This window comes from Panthera tigris, chromosome A1 (assembly GCF_018350195.1).
Source record: "Panthera tigris isolate Pti1 chromosome A1, P.tigris_Pti1_mat1.1, whole genome shotgun sequence".
In the NCBI taxonomy this organism is placed as follows: Eukaryota; Metazoa; Chordata; class Mammalia; order Carnivora; family Felidae; genus Panthera; species Panthera tigris.
The window spans coordinates 172396352-172415152 of record NC_056660.1 but is presented as its reverse complement, the minus strand read 5'-3'; the positions used below and the strand labels follow the sequence as shown (position 1 = coordinate 172415152).

General features: G+C 54.7%; 1 protein-coding gene across 1 annotated transcript; it reads left to right on the top strand.

Annotated features, from left to right (window-relative positions):
• The first annotated feature begins 5012 nt into the window (after positions 1-5012).
• FGFR4 (fibroblast growth factor receptor 4) lies at positions 5013-15490 on the top strand. The gene is made up of 18 exons (XM_042991687.1): positions 5013-5175; positions 7573-7716; positions 8405-8668; positions 8760-8840; positions 8964-9130; positions 9698-9821; positions 10325-10515; positions 10648-10786; positions 11110-11303; positions 11412-11557; positions 11644-11765; positions 12922-13032; positions 13119-13309; positions 13709-13831; positions 13921-13991; positions 14215-14352; positions 14601-14706; positions 14805-15490. Exons 2-18 carry the CDS (start codon positions 7626-7628, stop codon positions 14949-14951), a joined length of 2406 nt encoding a protein of 801 aa, XP_042847621.1. The 5' UTR covers positions 5013-5175; positions 7573-7625; the 3' UTR covers positions 14952-15490.
• Positions 15491-18801: the final 3311 nt, after the last annotated feature.

Genomic DNA, 18801 nt, shown 5'->3' with positions numbered 1-18801 from the left:
CAACTCTTTGTGGCTTCTTTTTAACTCTGCGTAAACACAGATGTGATGGCAGGAGCTGAAGCCACCATCTTGCCACCATTAGGGGAAGGTGTAGAGAATTTAAGAGACCTCAACCCTGATTTCAGACCAGCCTTCACCCATCTCCAGACTTGGGAGACCTGGGACTAATAGGGATGAATTAACCTGTTTTGTTTAAGCCCTTGACATTTAGGTTTTCTGTGTTTTGTTTTGTTTTGTTTTGTTTTATGCCCAAACAAAATCCTACATGGTCCAGGTGGACATCAGGCAAGGTGGAGGAGGTTGAGGGCCCCTCTGAGGCTTCTTTCCTGATTCCTTTCAGACTATCAACCCTCTAACCCTGCATGCCCAGCTTCTGCCTGGCTGTCACAGCTGTCCTGGCCCTTTCTCTCCTCCAAAAATATGTGCCTGTCAAGCCCCAGTAGGTATGACGTTTGTAGGCCCAAGTCTAGAGAGAGCTGAGTCTGGCAAACCTTGAAAGCCTCCCAAGACATGGATCCACAGTGTCTGGGACCAACTGACAAGGGGGCCAAGGGTGCTGCTGAGACTCTGGGAAGCACCAGAATATCCCAGAAAGAGCCTCAGCTTCCTCCTAGCCCATTCCCCTCTATCTGGCTTCATCCGAGGGACCTCCCCAAGAGCTCTCTAAGGCTGCCAACATCAGCGCCAGGTTCCCTGCCTCTACCATAATGTTCCGGGCAGCTTGCAATTCCTGGTTTTGTTGTCTCCCATAGAAATTGGACATAGATGTGCTGAAAGAGTGGGGAATGGGGAGATATAAGGGCTGGAGGAGGGGTGACCCTAATAGTCCCTCTCTCTTGGTCACAAAAGTAGGTTACCCATACATTTGGGTAGGTCCTACCTAGACCCATAGCCACTAATATGAATATTGGCCACTTTTTACTGAGCATGGGCTATGTGCCAGGCATTGGCATAAGGCTTAATACATCACTACATTGAGTCCTCACAGAAAAGTTACTATTCCCATTTTACAGAAAATGAAACTGAGGTTTAATATTAAGTGACTTGTCAAAGGTCACAAGCTTTCAGGATTCAAACCTGCATCAGTCTGGCTCTAACACCCAACCTCTCACCACTCAGTTGCTGTCAGTGTCACCTCCATTCTGACAAGCCAAGCCAGACCTCCCTGGAGTCTGTGGGAGAAGCCAGGGTGAAAAAGGGTTGGAAAAAATGGTAAAGTAATAACAATTGTCAATTCTGAGTAGCAAGTATATGATATAACCCTGTGCATTTTTTCTATATTTTAAAACTTTCTCAAAATAAACCTCATTTTAAAGGAAAGAAATAAAGGAAAGAAGACAAGAAAGCACAGGACTGGCTCAGGGGCCAGGGCTTGGGCCAGGCCTGGGCTGGAATGGGGCCTGGGCAGGGGCTCAGGGCAGCTCTTCCGCACAAGAGCCCCAGTGTTCCCTGGGTCCGGCTACCATCCAAGAGCAACATGGTCGGCACCAGGCTACGTCTGCCCCTTCCCCCCAACTCTGCTCCCAGGCAGGTGGGGGGCAGGGCCTGGCCTCAGGAGTCCCTCCTGGCCTAGCCTTGCACTTCAGGAGCCCAGAGTCTGCAAACCCCTGCCTAGGGCCTGGTACTTCGTACATGTCCCATCAGTATTAGCCAAATGGACAGGGAGATCAGTGCCCAACCCCACCTCCCTCTCAAACTCACCTTCAGGTGAATCTGTATCTTCCAGGGCTGAAGTTAAGAATGGGGGCAGAAAGCAGGCTGATTCAGTAGCATCAAAAGTCCCAGCTCTGTGGAGAGTCACCCTGAGATCTCTCTCTTTGTCCCAGAAGATCAATGTTCAAGTCTCAGTTCTGTTGTTCACTTGCTTTGTGACTTTATTTTTTTTATTATTTTTTTAAGTAAGCTCTAATGGGGCTTGAACTCATGACCCTGAGATCAAGAATTGCATACTCAACAGAGCATGCAACTCTTGATCTGTAGAGTTGTATCATGTAGCCAGCCAGCTACCCTGCTACATGACTTTAGACAAGTCATTCCATCTGCCTGAGCTTCTGTTTCCTTACCTGCAAAATGGAGCTAAGGATTCCAACCCCCATTTGGCTTACGGGAAGTCAAAGGATATAACGCATATATAACACCTAGCTTAGCATATCACTTGGCAGATAGTGGGAGCTGATCCAAGACAAGAGCTTCCTCCCCTACTTCCTGTTTTGATGAAACCCAGTCCCATCTCTTAATTCATTCACTTCCTCCAACATCCCTGGGGCAAAGGAAGCAGGAGTGTGCCCATTTTCTGGATGGAGAAACTAAGGCAGAGGCAGGCTAAAGGCAGGATCTTAGGACATCAGGCTTCTGAGCCCCTGCTAGGCGTGTGTGTGTGTGTGTGTGTGTGTGTGTGGTTGTGTTTGAAAGGTTTTGAGGGAGAGACTGCAAATGTAACTGGTGGAAGATTGTTACCAAGAGAGTGAGGCTGTGATGAGGAGACAGGCTTGGATGCCTCTCCCAGACTCCCTCAGCATGTCTCCTTCTGTGCTTTGTTTACGTATCTATCTCTCCCCACTACAGTGTCAGCAGCTCCTTGAAGGGGAGAGGTTGGGTCGGATTACTGCTTTATCCCCACGATTTGGAACAGTGCATACCATATAGTGAACCTTTAATTGACACCTGGCAAATGAATGTGTGTATGAATGAACGACGTGAAAGAGCATCACATGCCACAGAGGGTCAGTGTGAGAGGTCGTTGAGTGTGGGATGGGAGGCAAACAGGGCATGTGCAGACTCAGGGGGTGTGGGGTATAGGGTTGCCAGTCTAAGGGACTTGGGCATCTCAGGTGGCAAGGAGTATGCACAGGCTGGGCTATGAAAACCTTTCCTGTGCCTTTGGCTCCAGTAAACCTGAGAAGTGCCTGAAGTTGAATGAAAGCTGTGTGGGGTCCATCTCCTGCTGGCAGCTCACCCCAACCCCAAACAACCACATTCACTAAGGGGAGCCAGCAGAGGACCAGAGTTGGGGAGCTGAGTCACTCCAGGAGTCTGGGAGGTCTGGTGAGGCCCCTCTGGGCAGGAGGCTTCCATTTGCTGGGCACCCCCAGTGCCAGGAGCTTTATCCTTTCCAGGTGTTCCAGCAAGGAAGGGCCCTGAGAAGGAATCAGAACCAGTTGGTTTTAAAAGATAGCCAAGGGGCACCTGGGTGGCTCAGCAGGTTGATTGTCCGACTTCAGCTCAGGTCATGATCTCACAGTTCTAGTTTGAGCCCCACATTGGGCATGCTGCTGTCAGCACGGAGCCTGCTTTGGATCCTCTGTCCCCTTCTTTCTCTCTGCCCCTGCCCCACTTGGGTTCTCTCTCTCTCAAAAATAAATAAACAAAAAACAAAAAAAAGATAGCCAATTATTTTCTGATTAATCTTTGGGAGGAGACCATTATTTTTTTGAGAAGGAAAAAAAATCTCTTTGGTGGGCTTTTTAGTTATGCAAAGGAAAGACGTCTATTCCATTGGGAGTAATGTTAATGAGAGCTAGACTCCTTCGCATAACAATGGAAAAGGAAGCTGGTTCCCCTGGGGCAAGTCTCCACCTGCCAGAGGAATTGGGAAGTGAGTCTGAGACCCCAGCTAAGGGGTTTTCTTCTCCTTCTTAGGAGTGGAGGGCTTAGACTTCAGGTAAGGACGGGGCAGAAGACAAAGGTCAGCTGACCTCCTCATTTGGCCACTATCTAGATGCTCTGCTCAAGAGGAGGGGTACTTACCAGCAAGGCAGACCTGAGCAAGGTGGAGCAGCACCTACTGCGTGCAGGTGTTGAAGTCTGTAGGCAGTTCCTGGCTTCTATTTACACAACTGTTTTAGTTACAATTCTGGAATGTTCCATGAAGTTGAAAAAGTAACACGTCCTAAATAATCATAGTGAACATTACAAAGCAAATGTTACACACCAGGCAATGTTCTAAAGGCTTACACATGTTTACTTTTCACAAAAAATTCATGAGGATGATACTATCATTATACTTACTTTACTGTTGAGAAAATGAAAACACAGGGATGGACTAACCTGCCAAGGTTACTCCAAGTGTGATGGCACTGAGATTTGAGTCCTGAAATCTGTGCTTTACTTCCTGCCTCTTTCTCCATGCCCACAGGACAGAAGGCATCTAAGTGGAGCCTGACAGGTCCAGAGGGCTTCTCTGAGGAAGTGAGCTGACATCTAAGAATGAAATGGAATCAACCAGACCTAGAGGGGAAAGATCATTCCAGGAAGAAGGAATCATATGTGCAAAGGCCCAGAGGTAGAGTGGGAGCAAGGAAGAAATAAAGAATTCATCAGGAGATGTGGATAGGGGCCTGGTCATGCCAAGAATCATTATAGAAAACTGCCAGAAAGTTTTAAAGGGGTGATGGATACATTCAGATTTGTATTTTTTTTTAAGATTTTTTTAAAGTTTATTTAAGCAATCTCCACACCCAACGTGAGGCTTGAACTCACAACCGCGAGATCAAGAGCCCCATGCTCCACCTACTGAGCCAGCCAGCAGCCCCCAGATTTGTTTTGCAAATATCACTGAGAGCTGTGCAGAGAACGGACAGAGTGGGTTGGGGGCAGAGGGGATCTCCCAGCCACTTACAGAAGACAGAAGTAGGCAGGCAGGACCAAGGTCTGTGGAGGCTGGCTGTTCAGGACTGCTGGGTCTTGTTGTCTAAGGGGTGACTAGCAGAGGATAGAGCAAATAACTAGAACTTGGAAGCCTGGTCTGGGTGTATCGAAAAGAGGCGGAGTCTGATGGGGTGTGCAGCAACCTGGGGCGGGGCCCCGGGATTGGGCTGACCCAGATGGCCACTCGGCTCTGTTGGGTTTGGGGACTGATGTCCAAGCGGACGGGACACTGTACTTCCCGCAGCTTTGGCGGTGGTCCTGATAGTGCTGATCCAGGAGGGGCGGGCCCAAGGTGGGCGGGGCCTTGGGTTGTCCCCCGCCAAGTCGCTGTCAGGTTAGAGCTGGTCCAGGAGGGGCGGGGCCCAAGGTGGGCGGGACGCTGGGCCTCCAGCGGCCACGCCACTGTCGCGGGTGCATTCCTGGCTCTCTGGCCCGGGGCGGAGGAGCGCCCTGGCTGAGTCTGCAGGCCCCACTAGGAGCGGGTGTCGGGGCTGGCCGGAGCTGGGAGCGCGGCCGCGGAGGACCCAGGTGAGCTGGGACCCTGTGCCTGGAGAGGGACCACGGAGGCTCGAAGTGAGCCGGGACCCCTTGAGGACCCAGGTTGCGCTCCCAGCCGCCAGGGGGCGAGCGGCGGCGGGGCTCAGGGACTGCCCCCTCCCAGCACTGGGGACCTGGGCGTCCTCTCGGAAGGGGGGTGGAGGGGACGGTAAATCAGTAACCCGCAGCGCACACAGGGCCTTTTGTCCCGCTCCGTCCAAAGAGCACCCTGGCCGCGGAGCTGGTTACTCATTGCCCACCGGGGCGGGGGCGGGCCGGCTGTCTCTGCTGCTCCCCTCTGGACCTGCCTGTTTGCACCTCCCCCCAGGGTGGCCGGGTAGGGGGGGGAGGAAGAAAAACGCGCGCTGGTCCCTTGGCCGCGCGCGCTGGACTGTCTGCGCTCCCGGAGTAGAGATGAGGAAGCGGAGGATCCGAGACGTGCAGTCATTTGCCCCGGGTCCCCCAACGCTTTAGTGCGGAAAGCTGAAGGAGAACCCAGGACTGTCTGATGACAGTGTCAGGCCCTTCAGCCCCTGAACAAGGCAGCGGGTCGGTCTGTCTGCCGCCGCGTGTGATCCGACTAAGTGTCCTGAGGTCACAAGATCAGGGCAGCCCGGAATGGGAATAAAATCCTGGGCCTCCCCACTCCTTTCCCAACTAGAGCTGTGGACCCTGAGAGCCGCACTCCCTGCAGAGCAGAGCAGGGTGGAGGGATTTTGTGGAGGAGAGCCATAGAAACTGGGGGTGTGTGCAGGGACAGTGGCATCTGAGTCCGATGAAGAAGAGAAATGGGGACGCAGAGGTGTGTATGTGCAAGAGAGAAGATATGCCCAGTTTTGAAAGTCAGTGGTTTCAGTGCTGAAGAGGCCGAAGGAGCAGACTGTGCAACCAAAGAGGATTGACAAGGGCAAGGAGGGAGGCTTGGGATGCTGGATAAACTGTAGATTGGATCCTACTGGACAAGGGCAGCCATTAAGGGTTTGAAAGCTGAGGGGGTGTGGGGTGGTGACATGGCAAATATTTGTAATTTTTAAAGCCCTGCTGGAGAGTGGAGGCTGGAGAGTCAAGGGAGATGTCTGCAAAGGCCCAAGCTAGAGATGACTATGGCCTGCCCTGGGTCCAAGCAACGGTGATGGGATGGACCACAGAAGGATTGAGGAGGCAGATGGACTGGAGGTGGAGGAGGGGTGAGGGGGCATGAGATGAGATGATACCCCAGCTTCAGGGGCAACCCAGGGAAGGAGCAGTTTGAAGGGGGAGATAATGGCTTTGGCCAAGACAAACTAAGTGCCCCCTGCCTCAGAGCCAGAGCTGGAAGGGGGGCAGCAGCTGATGAGAAGGGTGCAGTTGGCTTCCTGGGCAAGGTAAATTCAGAGACACCAGTGCCTAGTGACTGTTATTCAGCCCCAGGTAATAGCCAGTAGCCCCTGGGACTATACTGGTCGCCAAGGATGCAGACATCCTTGGTGGCATATGGAGGAGGATAACCAGATAGGGTGGGTGTGTACATCACACCTGATCTGCACCAGAATCAGAGGTGATTGGCCAAGGGCAGACCCAGAATGACAGTAGTGGGGAAGAAGGGGGAGGAGAACATTCCAACATCCTGTGCTCCCTGTGTTCCCTACATATGTTCTCTTTTATCCTCAAAGCAGTCCTGTGAGGACAGCACCCAGAGAGGGACTGGAACTTGCAAGTTGGTTAGAGTCAGGATTTGAACTTCACTTTGTTGGACGCAAGAGCCCGTGTTGCCTCAAATAGAGTTGTGAGGACACAAAAAGCAGAGGTATTCCCAACATGCATTTCTGGTTCAGCATGAGGAAGAACTGCTTGCCATGGAATGTACTGCCTTGTCAGTAGTGAGCGCCCTGCCACCAGAGCTATTCAAAGCTGGTCACGAAAATGTCAGTAATGCTATAAGAAGTGTGGGTCAGATCAGATAACATCCAGATGCTGAGGTTTGGCCTTGTATTGTATTTCATATATTTTTTTTTTGTTCTCCAGCAATAAATTCATTTATTCAGCAAAAAAATAAATGATGTGTGCTGAGAGTGAGCAGAAGATCTGTCTCCGTTCTCTGCTTTCCTCCAAGGAAAGAATCCCCAAACTGCCCTTTCTGTGAACTTGTGCCAAGGTCTCAGCAGGACCGGAGGAGAGCAGGAAGCCCAGCCCTGCCCCCCTGCACAACCTACTGTGAAGAAGCTTTGGGCTCTGGCAACAGCAAAGCTACTTCCAGTCTCTGCCTTGCTGCTGTGTGGTGGTGGTGGGGGGGGGGGGGTTGTACAAGACTTCTAACCACTTCCTGTCTCAGTTTCTTCATCTGCAAAATAGGGGAATAGTACCACCAAAGGTGCATGCATAGCAGGGGTTCTTCTCCCTCCTTTTCAGGAAGGCAGTTGGTGGGAAGCCCAGCCTGGGTCCTTGTGAGCAGCAGGAAGGATATGCAGCTGCTGTTGGCCCTGTTGGGGGTCCTGCTGGAGGTGCCTGGGGTTCCAGCTTTGACCCTTGAGACCTCTGAGGAAATGGAGCTAGGTATGGCCTTTAAGGTGAGAGAGGATGGCAGGGGTGGGCACCTGGAGGGGACTACTAGCTGAGAAAAGCAGGAGAAGATCCTGGCCCAGTTCCTTGAAGAGGTGCCAGCAGGGCAGGGCCCAACCATTTGAGACAAAGTGTCTGGCTCCCAGCAAGCATCCACCTATCTCTGTGTCCACGAGAGAGGACTGACCTTGCAGGGTGAAGGGTCCTGTGCTGGGCTGCAGAACTGGTGGTGAGCCCATCGGCTGTGTGTGTGTATGTGTGTGTGCGGGTGGGTGTGTGGGTGTGTGTGTGTTCTATGCACTGGGTTTGGGAGGCCCAGACAGCATGTATGGTATATGCACTGTGAGTGTGGTGTGCCTGGGAGATGTGGCATGTGCCCTGTATGTGGCATCTATAGCATGTGTTGTATGTGTGTGTGTATGTATGTGTGTGTCAGGCAATGGCATGACCAGTTCAGCATGTGTGCTCTGCACTGCGTGTGTGATGTGCACCAGAGGCGTGGTAATTGCCTTACACAGAGCATCTGTAGCATGTGATTATGTGTGTGTAAGTTGAGGAGCAGCAGGTGTCCAGCATGTGTCGAGAGGTGCTTGTGCCCTGCCTGTGCAGCATGTTCCCCATATCCAGGGGGCTCCCTCAGCTGGGGCTGTGGGGCTCACTGACCTCTGCCCTTGGCCCACAGAGCCCTGCCTGGCCCCCAGCCCAGAGCAGCAAGAGCAGGAGCTGACCGTGGCCCTTGGGCAGCCTGTGCGGTTATGCTGTGGGCGGGCTGAGCGTGGTGGCCACTGGTACAAGGAGGGCAGTCGCCTAGCACCTGCTGGCCGGGTACGAGGCTGGAGGGGCCGCTTGGAGATCGCCAGCTTCCTACCGGAGGATGCTGGCTGCTACCTCTGCCTGGCACGAGGCTCCATGCTTGTCCTGCACAATGTTACCTTGGTTGTGGATGGTAAGGGGGTCTAGAAGGGGCTAAAGGGTGCCTGGGGAGAGAGATCCTCCCCATACTAGACCTCAGACATCTCTTTTTATTCTTGACATAGACTCCTTGACCTCCAGCAATGGTAATGAGGACCCTAAGGCCCACGGGAACCCCTCGAATGGGCACATTTACCCCCAGCAAGGTCAGTATGAGTCCTCAAGGACTCATTTTCCTACTTCCCAGCTGGTCACTGAGAAGAAGAGACCTGTGTGGAAGCAGGTGGTCATCCTGGGGACACTAAGTTCTCCTTTCCCCTCCTCTCCAGCACCCTACTGGACACACCCTCAGCGCATGGAGAAGAAACTGCATGCAGTGCCTGCTGGGAACACTGTAAAGTTCCGCTGTCCAGCTGCAGGCAACCCCATGCCCACCATCCGCTGGCTCAAGGATGGAAAGGATTTCCACGGGGAGCATCGCATTGGAGGCATTCGGGTGAGTCTCCAGGTTCCAAGACCATCTGTTCCTCCATTTTCACTCCCCTCTTGGTCCCCTCATACCTATAAGTCATTCCTTCTCTAATGAGGAAGGCAGCTGTGGGCCCTAGCAGCACTAAACTGTGGACTTGGACAGCTCTGATTCAAGTACCCACTCTGCCACCCTGCGGCAAATGACTTAATCTCGCAGCCTTAGCTTTCTGTGGGAAGTGGGAAGGATCAATAACTGGCAGGTATTGAGTTTCAGCAACTAATTCTCATGATAAGACCCTGCAGAGCCTGCTCCAGGCTGTAGTGAGGAAGCTGAAACTGAGAGAGGGCAAAAACTGGCCCAAGGTGGTAGAGCCAGGAAGAGCCCCTGCTAAAACTCAAAGACCCAGACCCAGGGCTCAGACACTTCCTGGAGCCTTCTCCTTCATCTCAGGGTCTCTGGCCTTGGCCTGGCTTCCCCAGGGCCTAGAAAGCTTGAGAAGACCCCTGTGAGCGGGATCTAGCCCCCTCATTCCCTTGACCCCTGGATGGGCACAGGTGAGTGGCCCCTCATGGACACTTCCCCTGTCCCCAGCTGCGCCACCAGCACTGGAGCCTGGTGATGGAAAGTGTGGTGCCCTCGGACCGTGGCACATACACTTGCCTCGTGGAGAACTCTATGGGCAGCATCCGCTACAGCTATCTGCTGGATGTGCTGGGTGAGCGGACGGGCAGGCAAGGTGGTATGGGGGTGGGAGCTCTGACACTGCCCTCGGGTAGGGCCCGGTCTGACAGGCAACATGGACTTGGTCTTAGATGGCTCAAGCTGCCCTAAGTGTCCTAGTGGGTCAGAGGGAAGCACAGGGGGTAATGTTGGCCTGGAGGAATAGGGTCAGCTGAGAGAAAAAGTGAGGAAGACATCCAGGCACAGGCTGAATAAAGGTCCTAGGTGTGACAAATACAATGCATTTGTGAAGAGCTGTATGCCTGGAGTGTGGCATGTAAGTGGGGAGCCATGTCGTGGAGGGCTTTAAATGCTAGACCGTGAAGCTGTCCTTGACTGCAAAGGCAATGGGGAGCTATGGTAAGCAGGGGGTGGACAAGATCTGAGCTGCATATCAGGAAGTTCCTTCCCTGGAGCTGGGGGGAGGCAGGAGGCGGATGACCAGGGTGCTTCTGTGGGTGCCACTGGTCAGGGTTGACCGCCTGGCCCGGCCCCCAGAGCGGTCCCCGCACCGGCCCATCCTGCAGGCGGGGCTCCCAGCCAACACCACAGCTGTGGTAGGCAGCGACGTAGAGCTGCTGTGCAAGGTATACAGCGACGCCCAACCCCACATCCAGTGGCTGAAGCACATCGTCATCAATGGCAGCAGTTTCGGTGCCGACGGCTTCCCCTACGTGCAAGTCCTGAAGGTCTAGCCCCCACCAGCACCTGAAGCCTACTACTCTCCCATGGGGTGTGGGGGGTTGGTCCCCAGCCTCCATCCTACCCACAATATTGCCCTAGGCCCTGTGGCGACCCCTGATTATGTCCCCGGTCCCCAGACAGCAGACATCAATAGCTCAGAGGTGGAGGTCCTATACCTTCGGAACGTATCAGCCGAGGACGCAGGCGAATACACCTGCCTGGCAGGCAACTCCATTGGCCTCTCCTACCAGTCAGCCTGGCTCACGGTGCTGCCAGGTGAGCACTTGAGGGGGCCAGGAGAGGCTGCAGGAACCCTGCTCTGATCCAGCAGTGGGCTGTGTCCTGTGGGGCTTGGGACATAGCATGCGGATTTGTGTGTTTGGTCCCTCATTAGCGGTCCTTCTGTGCATGTCCACATATGATTGCCTTGTGAGCTTCTGGGGTATGGGTGTGCAGGACTGGGTATAGCTCCAGCTTGTTTGTCAAATGTCCCCATGTGTGCTGGGAGCTGAGAGGGCCTGAGTTAGAAGATGTGGAGCTGGCCATCTGACCACTGACCTGTCAGTTTTCTGTCTATATATGTGTCTGTCTGTGGACAGAGGAGGACCTCACATGGACAGCCCCAGCACCTGAAGCCAGGTACACGGACATCATCCTGTACGCGTCAGGCTCTCTGGCATTGGTTGTCCTCCTGCTGCTGGCCGGGCTATATCGAGGGCAGATACTCATCAGCCGGCACCCTAGGCGGCCCGCCACTGTGCAGAAGCTGTCCCGCTTCCCTCTGGCCCGACAGGTACCTTGCTGTTACCCACGCCTTCCTGTGTCCCCATAGCGAGGCTCTTGGCCTGCCTTCCCACCCCAGCTCAGCTCCAGCAGGCTGACCAAGTCACCCACCTTACAGTTCTCCCTGGAGTCAGGTTCTTCAGCCAAGTCAAGCTCGTCCTTGGTGCGGGGTGTTCGTCTCTCCTCCAGTGGCCCTCCCTTGCTCGCTGGCCTTGTGAGTCTAGACCTACCTCTCGACCCGCTGTGGGAGTTCCCCCGGGACAGGTATGCTGCATGGAGTGAGCATAAGGTTCAGGTTCCAGGCAGGAATGATGTTCATATGGCTGAGGCCTCGGCTTTCTAATTTCCAGGTTGGTGCTTGGGAAGCCCCTGGGTGAGGGCTGCTTCGGGCAGGTGGTGCGTGCAGAGGCCTTTGGCATGGACCCCGCCCGGCCTGACCAAGCCAGCACTGTGGCTGTCAAGATGCTCAAGGGTGAGTGGTGACACCGGGGGAGGTGCTGTGGCCGTGAGACTAACAGAAGGGGCTCATGGTGCTACCAGTTGAGCACTGGTGGCCAAAAGGGCTGCAAGATGCCACTCTTGGGCCTAGGGCCCAACTCTGCTACCGACCCTGGCCAGCCATTTCTGAGACTGTTTCCTCACATGTCACATGGGGTAAACAATAGTTCCCAGGCTGAGGCTCGTGGCAAGTGACTGGTACATAAAACCACTTGATGAGAATTACAAGGATTTGGGATGACTGGGGTTAGGCACCCCCACGTTAGCCCTGGCCCCACGTCAGCCTGGGTCTCAGATAACCATGTCAGCCTCACAGGCCATACCTTCAGCCTCCCCATCCGGGCCCTCCCCCAAGTTTCTCCCCATGTCCACCACTCTAGAACAGCCCAAGCACCAGCCCCAAAGTGCCTAGGACACACCTGGGACCTGCCATCGGGGCTTCTCACTGCTATCCCCCACTTCCTCTACAAGAGCAGCCAAAACCATTGTTCTGCTCCCCCACCCCCTCCTCTCTGCACAGCTGGGGCCACCTGGTGCTTTCTGGGAGGCAGGGATTGAGAAATGTGCATTGTGAGGTTTGGCAGGGAGGGTATGTCATTGGCCAAGGGCCACAGGTCAGCCCTGGTCCTCAGCCTTCCCAAGAAGATCTGGAGCAGCTTTTTCTCAGCCTCCCCTAGCTGTACTTCACGGGCAGCTCCCTGAATTCTCAGGCCAAAAGGACACCAGGCCCCAGTCAGACAGGCCTCAGGGCGCCAGCCTGCTTCCCGCCCCCAGGAGCTCTTACCCCATCAAGAACGAATGCCAAACCTCCAGACACAGCGTCTTCCTGTTCCGAGTTCTTCCTCCTCTCCTCTGTTTCCTAGTCCCACTCACAGAGAGGCCTACCTCCTGTAGATCCTTGATCTTGTTTCATCCTTGCAACTGCTGTGAGAGGTAGGGCATGATCCATTGCCCCATTTTATACAAGATGATCCTGAGGTTCAGAGATGTTAGAAGACTTTTTAAAGGCCGGAGAGCTTAGCACGAATTCAGGCCCAGAGCTTCCTGACTCCAGGTCCAGCACTCAATGTCCTATATAGTCAACCCTGCACTTCCCCCACGTATAGTCACCCTGGATGTCACCCTTGCAGACAATGCCTCCGACAAGGACTTGGCAGACCTGGTCTCTGAGATGGAGGTGATGAAGCTGATCGGCCGACATAAGAACATTATCAACCTGTTGGGTGTCTGTACTCAGGAAGGTGGGTTCGAATGGGGCTAAGGACAGGGACAGTGGGGTATGGAGCCACAGCCTCAGCAGCCTCCCTGTCCATTCTCACCTCTACAGGGCCTCTGTATGTGATTGTGGAGTGTGCCGCCAAGGGAAACCTGCGGGAGTTCCTGCGGGCCCGGCGTCCCCCAGGCCCCGATCTCAGCCCTGATGGGCCAAGGAGCAGTGAAGGGCCACTTTCCTTCCCTGCTCTGGTTTCCTGTGCCTACCAGGTGGCCAGAGGCATGCAGTATCTGGAGTCAAGGAAGGTATGGGCAGTGGGCAGCACTCTGGACCATTCTAACTGCTCCACCTGCGGACTTTCCTGCCGCTGGCACTGAATGTCCCCATCTTCTCCCTCTTTCCCCTTTTCCATTATCCTGTCTAAATGTTCCCAAGTCCTTCTGTACCCCCCATCCATACACAGTTGACACTGCATGTCCCTATTCCTTCCTCACACAATCCCTAACTCATCGGGCAAGGGAAGAGACCATGCAAGAGAGAGGTGGGGCCCTGAAGTTAGCTTTGGTTTCCCCCTCTCTGCATCTTGACGTCTTCATTCGTAGAATGAGTGGATGATGCCTACCCCCAGGGTTACTGTGAAGTGCAGTGTGCCCAGCATCCAGCCATGTGTCCTAATAAACCTAAGTCCCCTGCCCTGCCCCTAGTGCATCCACCGGGACCTGGCTGCCCGAAACGTACTGGTGACAGAGGACAATGTGATGAAGATAGCAGACTTTGGGCTGGCCCGTGGCGTCCACCACATTGACTACTACAAGAAAACCAGCAACGTGAGGGAGGCAGGGCAAAGCTGGAAAGGGGGTGGGGGGCACCAGGACCTATGGGACTTGGCATCAATGCCCCCACTTCTCCCATCCAGGGCCGCCTGCCTGTAAAGTGGATGGCACCTGAGGCCTTGTTTGACCGAGTCTATACACACCAGAGTGATGTGTGAGTCCTGGAGGTTGGGGGTCTGGAGTAGCTGCCAGCAATCATTGTCCTACCCCACAAAAGGGGCAAAGCACTTGCCCAAGGTCACACAACCCTAGGACCTGAGTGGGCCCAGACTCCAATCCCCACCCTCCATGGTGGATCATGCCTGTGAGGCCCCCCATCCCAGCCCCAGGAGTAGGGAGCAAAGCTCTGCCCTGCTGAGCACTATTCTTGCCTCTAGGTGGTCGTTTGGGATCCTGCTGTGGGAGATCTTCACTCTCGGGGGTTCCCCATACCCTGGCATCCCTGTGGAGGAGCTGTTCTCACTTCTGCGGGAAGGGCATCGGATGGACCGGCCCCCAAACTGTCCCCCAGAGCTGTGAGACCTCACTCCCTTCTCTCCCACTTTACAGTCCTCATCCTCTGCTCTGACCTTGTCCTTAGGACTTGGTTCCCTAACTCACTGTCACCATCTGAGGGGAGATCCTGGCCTAGTTTCTGTGACCCTTCCCCTGAGTAGCCCCACCTAACCCTCATCAAACTCTGCCCCTTTATCATACCCTTGCCATAAGGTCTCCCCCCACATTCAGTCCTGAGACTCTTCTGCCCCTCCACCCTCTCCACCAGGTATGGGCTGATGCGTGAATGCTGGCACGCAGCACCTTCTCAGAGGCCTACTTTCAAGCAGCTGGTGGAGGCACTGGACAAGGTCCTGCTGGCTGTCTCCGAGGAGGTACTGCTCTCCTCTTGTCCCATGACCTCCCTCTGCCCTCCCCTCTCTGGGCCTCATCTCAGCCGACTACCTGGACTGACCAGCACTGTTCCCCATAGTACCTGGACCTCCGCCTGACCTTTGGACCCTACTCCCCTGCTGGAGGGGATGCCAGCAGCACCTGCTCCTCCAACGACTCTGTCTTCTGCCATGACCCCCTGCCACTGGGGCCCAGCTCCTTCTCCTTCCCTGGAGTGCAGACATGAGCAGGGCCACAAGGTTGTTACAGGCAGGCAGGCCAGCAGCCTTCAGCCTCCTGGTTTAGCGGCAACCTGGCAGTGCTTGACCTTGGCAGCCTCAGGCCCCAACCTTAGGGTAGTGTCCCAGATCTCTAGTTCTGCCTTGGGGAGGTCTGTCCTTGTTCCGGGGGCCCCTCGATGAGGCTTCCAGCTCTGGCCTCAGATTCCCAAACCAGACTTCAACCCCAGTCTTTGGACTAGTGACCCAGGTGTCCTAGTGGCCTGAGTGTTAGTGTTCTGCCTGGCCTCCTGGCCCTTAGCACTTAGTCCAGGGGTTTGGCTGGACCTGGCTGTAGAGCTGTCCTAAACCTCCCTGCTTCCCTGCACCAAGAGAGGTCTTGGGCCTCCGAACCCCATTTCCCCAGGCCTCCCCTGCCTCTCCTTTGCTGTTTGTCCCAGCATCTTGGTGGCAAGAGCATTGGCCCCTGTGCTCCCAGCTGAGTGGCTGGAAGCCTGCCGAAAACACAGAAGCAAATGACCTTTTATAAATTATTTTTTGAAATAAACCTCTGTGTTCCTGGTGTCTTCCCTGCAGTGGATGGAGGGGAAACAGGGTGGAGGGACCCCCAAGCTGAGAGTCTTGCCTGAGTGACACAGACTGAGGGCTTTGTGCCAGGCCTTGGGTTTGCATGCACTTCCGGCTACCTCAGGGCAAACCCAGGAACCTGTGTGCACCTCTGACTTGGTCTGTCTTGCCCCATCTTGTGCACGTGATGGTGTGAACGAGTGCTAATGGCAGAGGAGTCCACATGGCACCATCCACTGGATGGAACTCTTATACCCTCTGCACATGCATGTGCATGTGCCTGCCCTGGGACTGTCCCCAAGGGAGCTGGCAGCACCCCTCCCCCATCTGCTCAGCATTAACCAAGCTGACCGTTAACACAGCGTGAAAGCCTGAAACACAGCTTCAAGGCTGCTGCCTGCTCCCACGCTCTGCTGCTCAGGCTGGGGGCTTGTGGGGGCTGTGCCTGCCCCGCCTGCCCCACCCTGGCCAGTCTCCCGGGCAGCAGCTGGTTGCCGCCCAGCTAGGCTGCAGCTGTCCCTGCCTGCCTTGTCCTCCCCTGGAGAGACCGTCATGGCCCTGTTCTCAAACACCCTCTGGGGAGGGGGTGAGGAGATCAGTTTCCCAGGGCTCTGAGCCTGGAACCTTCCCGGGGTCCATCCAGGCAGTTACTGCTGCTCTCCAGCCCCTGAACCAGGGTGGAGTTACCTGACCCAGTGCCTGGTGCTCCCTCCTGCCCTGTCCTCCTGGGACAGGACAGACCCTTTGTGGAGGCCACCTGAATTGCCTCATGGCCTCCCAGGGGGTGGCAGCTGAAAATACATACAGGGTCAGAAGGGACAGGATGTAAGAATCTGGGGCTGGGAGCAGCCTGAGACTGAGCAGCAGCTTCTGGCCATGCTTCTCTTCCTGTTCCAAGTCTCTTCGCACTCCCACCAGTGCCCCCTCTGACTCACCATGTCCCAAACTGAACTACTCATCTTCCCACACAAAGCCACCTCCATGAGGACCCCTACCCCTCATCTCAGGGAAAGGCACCAGGCCAGAAAACAGGGAGTCATCCCTGACTACTTCCTTTCCGTTGGAACTCTATTCCCTAATGGGATGGAGAGAACACCAGACTTGGAGCCAGGAGGTTCAAAGCCTGCCACTTCCAGTGTCCCCAGGCCAATGCTATTATTTCTCTGATTGTCACTTTCTTCACCAGTAGGGTACGCCTACTCTGCCTACCTCCCAGGGCTAGGAGTTTACGATGAAATGAGTCTTGGATGAGCACATGCTTGGGAAAGGATGCCATGCAGAGTTCACATGGGTTTTGTTGAGCATTGCACTGAGAACTGGTACTTGGGCTTCACAGCAGCCCTGTGTGTCCTCCTCCTAAGTGACCCCCTCCCAGCCCAAGGCCTCCTCCCCTTCTCTCCCATTCCCCTGCAGGTGGCTTGGGAGGCAGCTTCCACAAGCAGCTCTTGGCTTATGCTCCCCCTGCACTCAAGGACCCCTGCTAGCTTCCAGGAGCGTGCAAACTTTCTGAGCCCCGCTCCCAAACCCAGTCTTCCACAGGAGGTCACTATGCCTAGCCCAATCAATCACATGACAGGCAGGTCCCTAAGAACTCACCTGGGGGAGGAAAGTGTTGGGAGGCTAGAGTAGTGACAAAGACAGGGAATGATGTATGAGAACTCCCATTTTTCCACTTTCCCATTGTAAGCCCACGGCTGAGCTGGGCTCAGCCACTCACCACTGTCCCTCACTACAGCCTCACCAGACAAACATCAGCCTTCCCAATCTAATGATGGGGAAACTAAGAATGTGATAGGCCCAGGATCACAAGGATGGGAGACTAAGGAAGGAGCTGAGTTGACCCCTGTCCCCCACCTCCCCCAACCTTCCCCAGAGCCCAGGTTCCCAGAAGGTCCTGTGCACATGGGAGACCAGAGTCAGGTCACTCAGAATGACAGAGGCAGATGGTGCCTTGTAGGTCTCGGGGGACAGGAGGGGTTCCGCTACCCACCCTGTGCCCCCTCCCTGCCAGCCTCCTTGGCAGGCACCCGCTTGCCACATTCCTGACGTCCCAAGTCAGAATGAGACAGATGCCGCTAATTCCCCCATGCAAGCTTTCCGTTCCAGCTTCCCTCCCCCGAGCCTCTCAGACCAGCATGGCAGCATCTGGAGCCTGGCCCTCTCAGTCTGCCAGAGTTCTGAATGGCTTCCTACCCAGTGATGCTGGCTTCAGGAGCTTGCAGAAAAAGCACAGGGTTATCTCCAGACTCTGCCATTTGTTGGCTGTGTGTGTATTAGTCAGGGCTCTGGTAGGAGCAACAGGTAGATAGTCACACCAATCTGGAAAGTCCAAGCCAAGGAACAGGAGTCTACTGGGAGGGAATCAGCACCTGGGAGGGAAGGTCAGGTTGTCAGGGGGTGGGCGGGTCGCTAGGGATGTTACGACTGAAGTTACTCTCTCTGAGCCTGAAGCACAGAAATGATGACACGTCTCAGAGAACTGTTAGAAGCCCTCAGTCAACAATGGCTGTTGTGGGGCGCCTGGGTGGCTCGGTCGGTTAAGCGTCCGACTTGGGCTCAGGTCATGATCTCACGGTCCGTGAGTTCGAGCCCCGCGTTGGGCTCTGTGCTGACCGCTCAGAGCCTGGAGCCTGTTTCAGATTCTGTGTCTCCCTCTCTCTCTGCCCCTCCCCTGTTCATGCTCTGTCTCTCTCTGTCAAAAATAAATAAACATTAAAAAAAAACAAAAAACAATGGCTGTTGTTACTCAGAAATTAGGAGGGAATGGCCCCCAGGGCTGGGTTGCCATGATCTCATTCTCTCCTCATGGCAGCCCTTCCTGGAAGGCATTTTTGTTCCTGCTGCCCAGATGAGGACACTGAGGCTCAGAAGAATGAAGTGACTGGGCCAGGGTTACATGGGGGCAATTGAGAGTCAGTGCTTTGGACTAGGTGCTCTGTCCTAGTGCAGAACTCATTCTCACAGTCCCAACTGCCCACTGTTCCAAGGACCAGGTTTTCATGAAATAAGAGACATCTACTAATGAAACGTCCATGCACGCAGGTGGATGGACCTTCATGACACCCAAGCACAGAGCTCTTTGAGCCCCAGCCCTATGACTTCCATCCCTGTCACCTCACATGGGCTGTGTCTTCTTGGGCCACACTCTTTAGCTAAACCCTTCTTGCCCTGTTGATCTCACTCAAACCTAATTTCTCCAGGAGGCCTCCCTGGTTCTCCTTTCCAGCCTGGGCTCCTCCTCCTGATGAGCCCCGCTATTCAGAGGCTAGAGAAGAGATGCTCTCAATTATC

What these genes read in the sequence shown, in the direction of transcription:
- FGFR4 (XM_042991687.1), top strand. Translation starts at nt 7,626, where the DNA reads ATGCAGCTGCTGTTGGCCCTGTTGGGGGTCCTGCTGGAGGTGCCTGGG. An exon ending in GCACATTTACCCCCAGCAAG is followed by an intron (nt 8,841 to 8,963) that starts GTCAGTATGAGT and finishes CCTCCTCTCCAG; the next exon opens with CACCCTACTGGACACACCCT. An exon ending in ACTACAAGAAAACCAGCAAC is followed by an intron (nt 13,832 to 13,920) that starts GTGAGGGAGGCA and finishes TCTCCCATCCAG; the next exon opens with GGCCGCCTGCCTGTAAAGTG.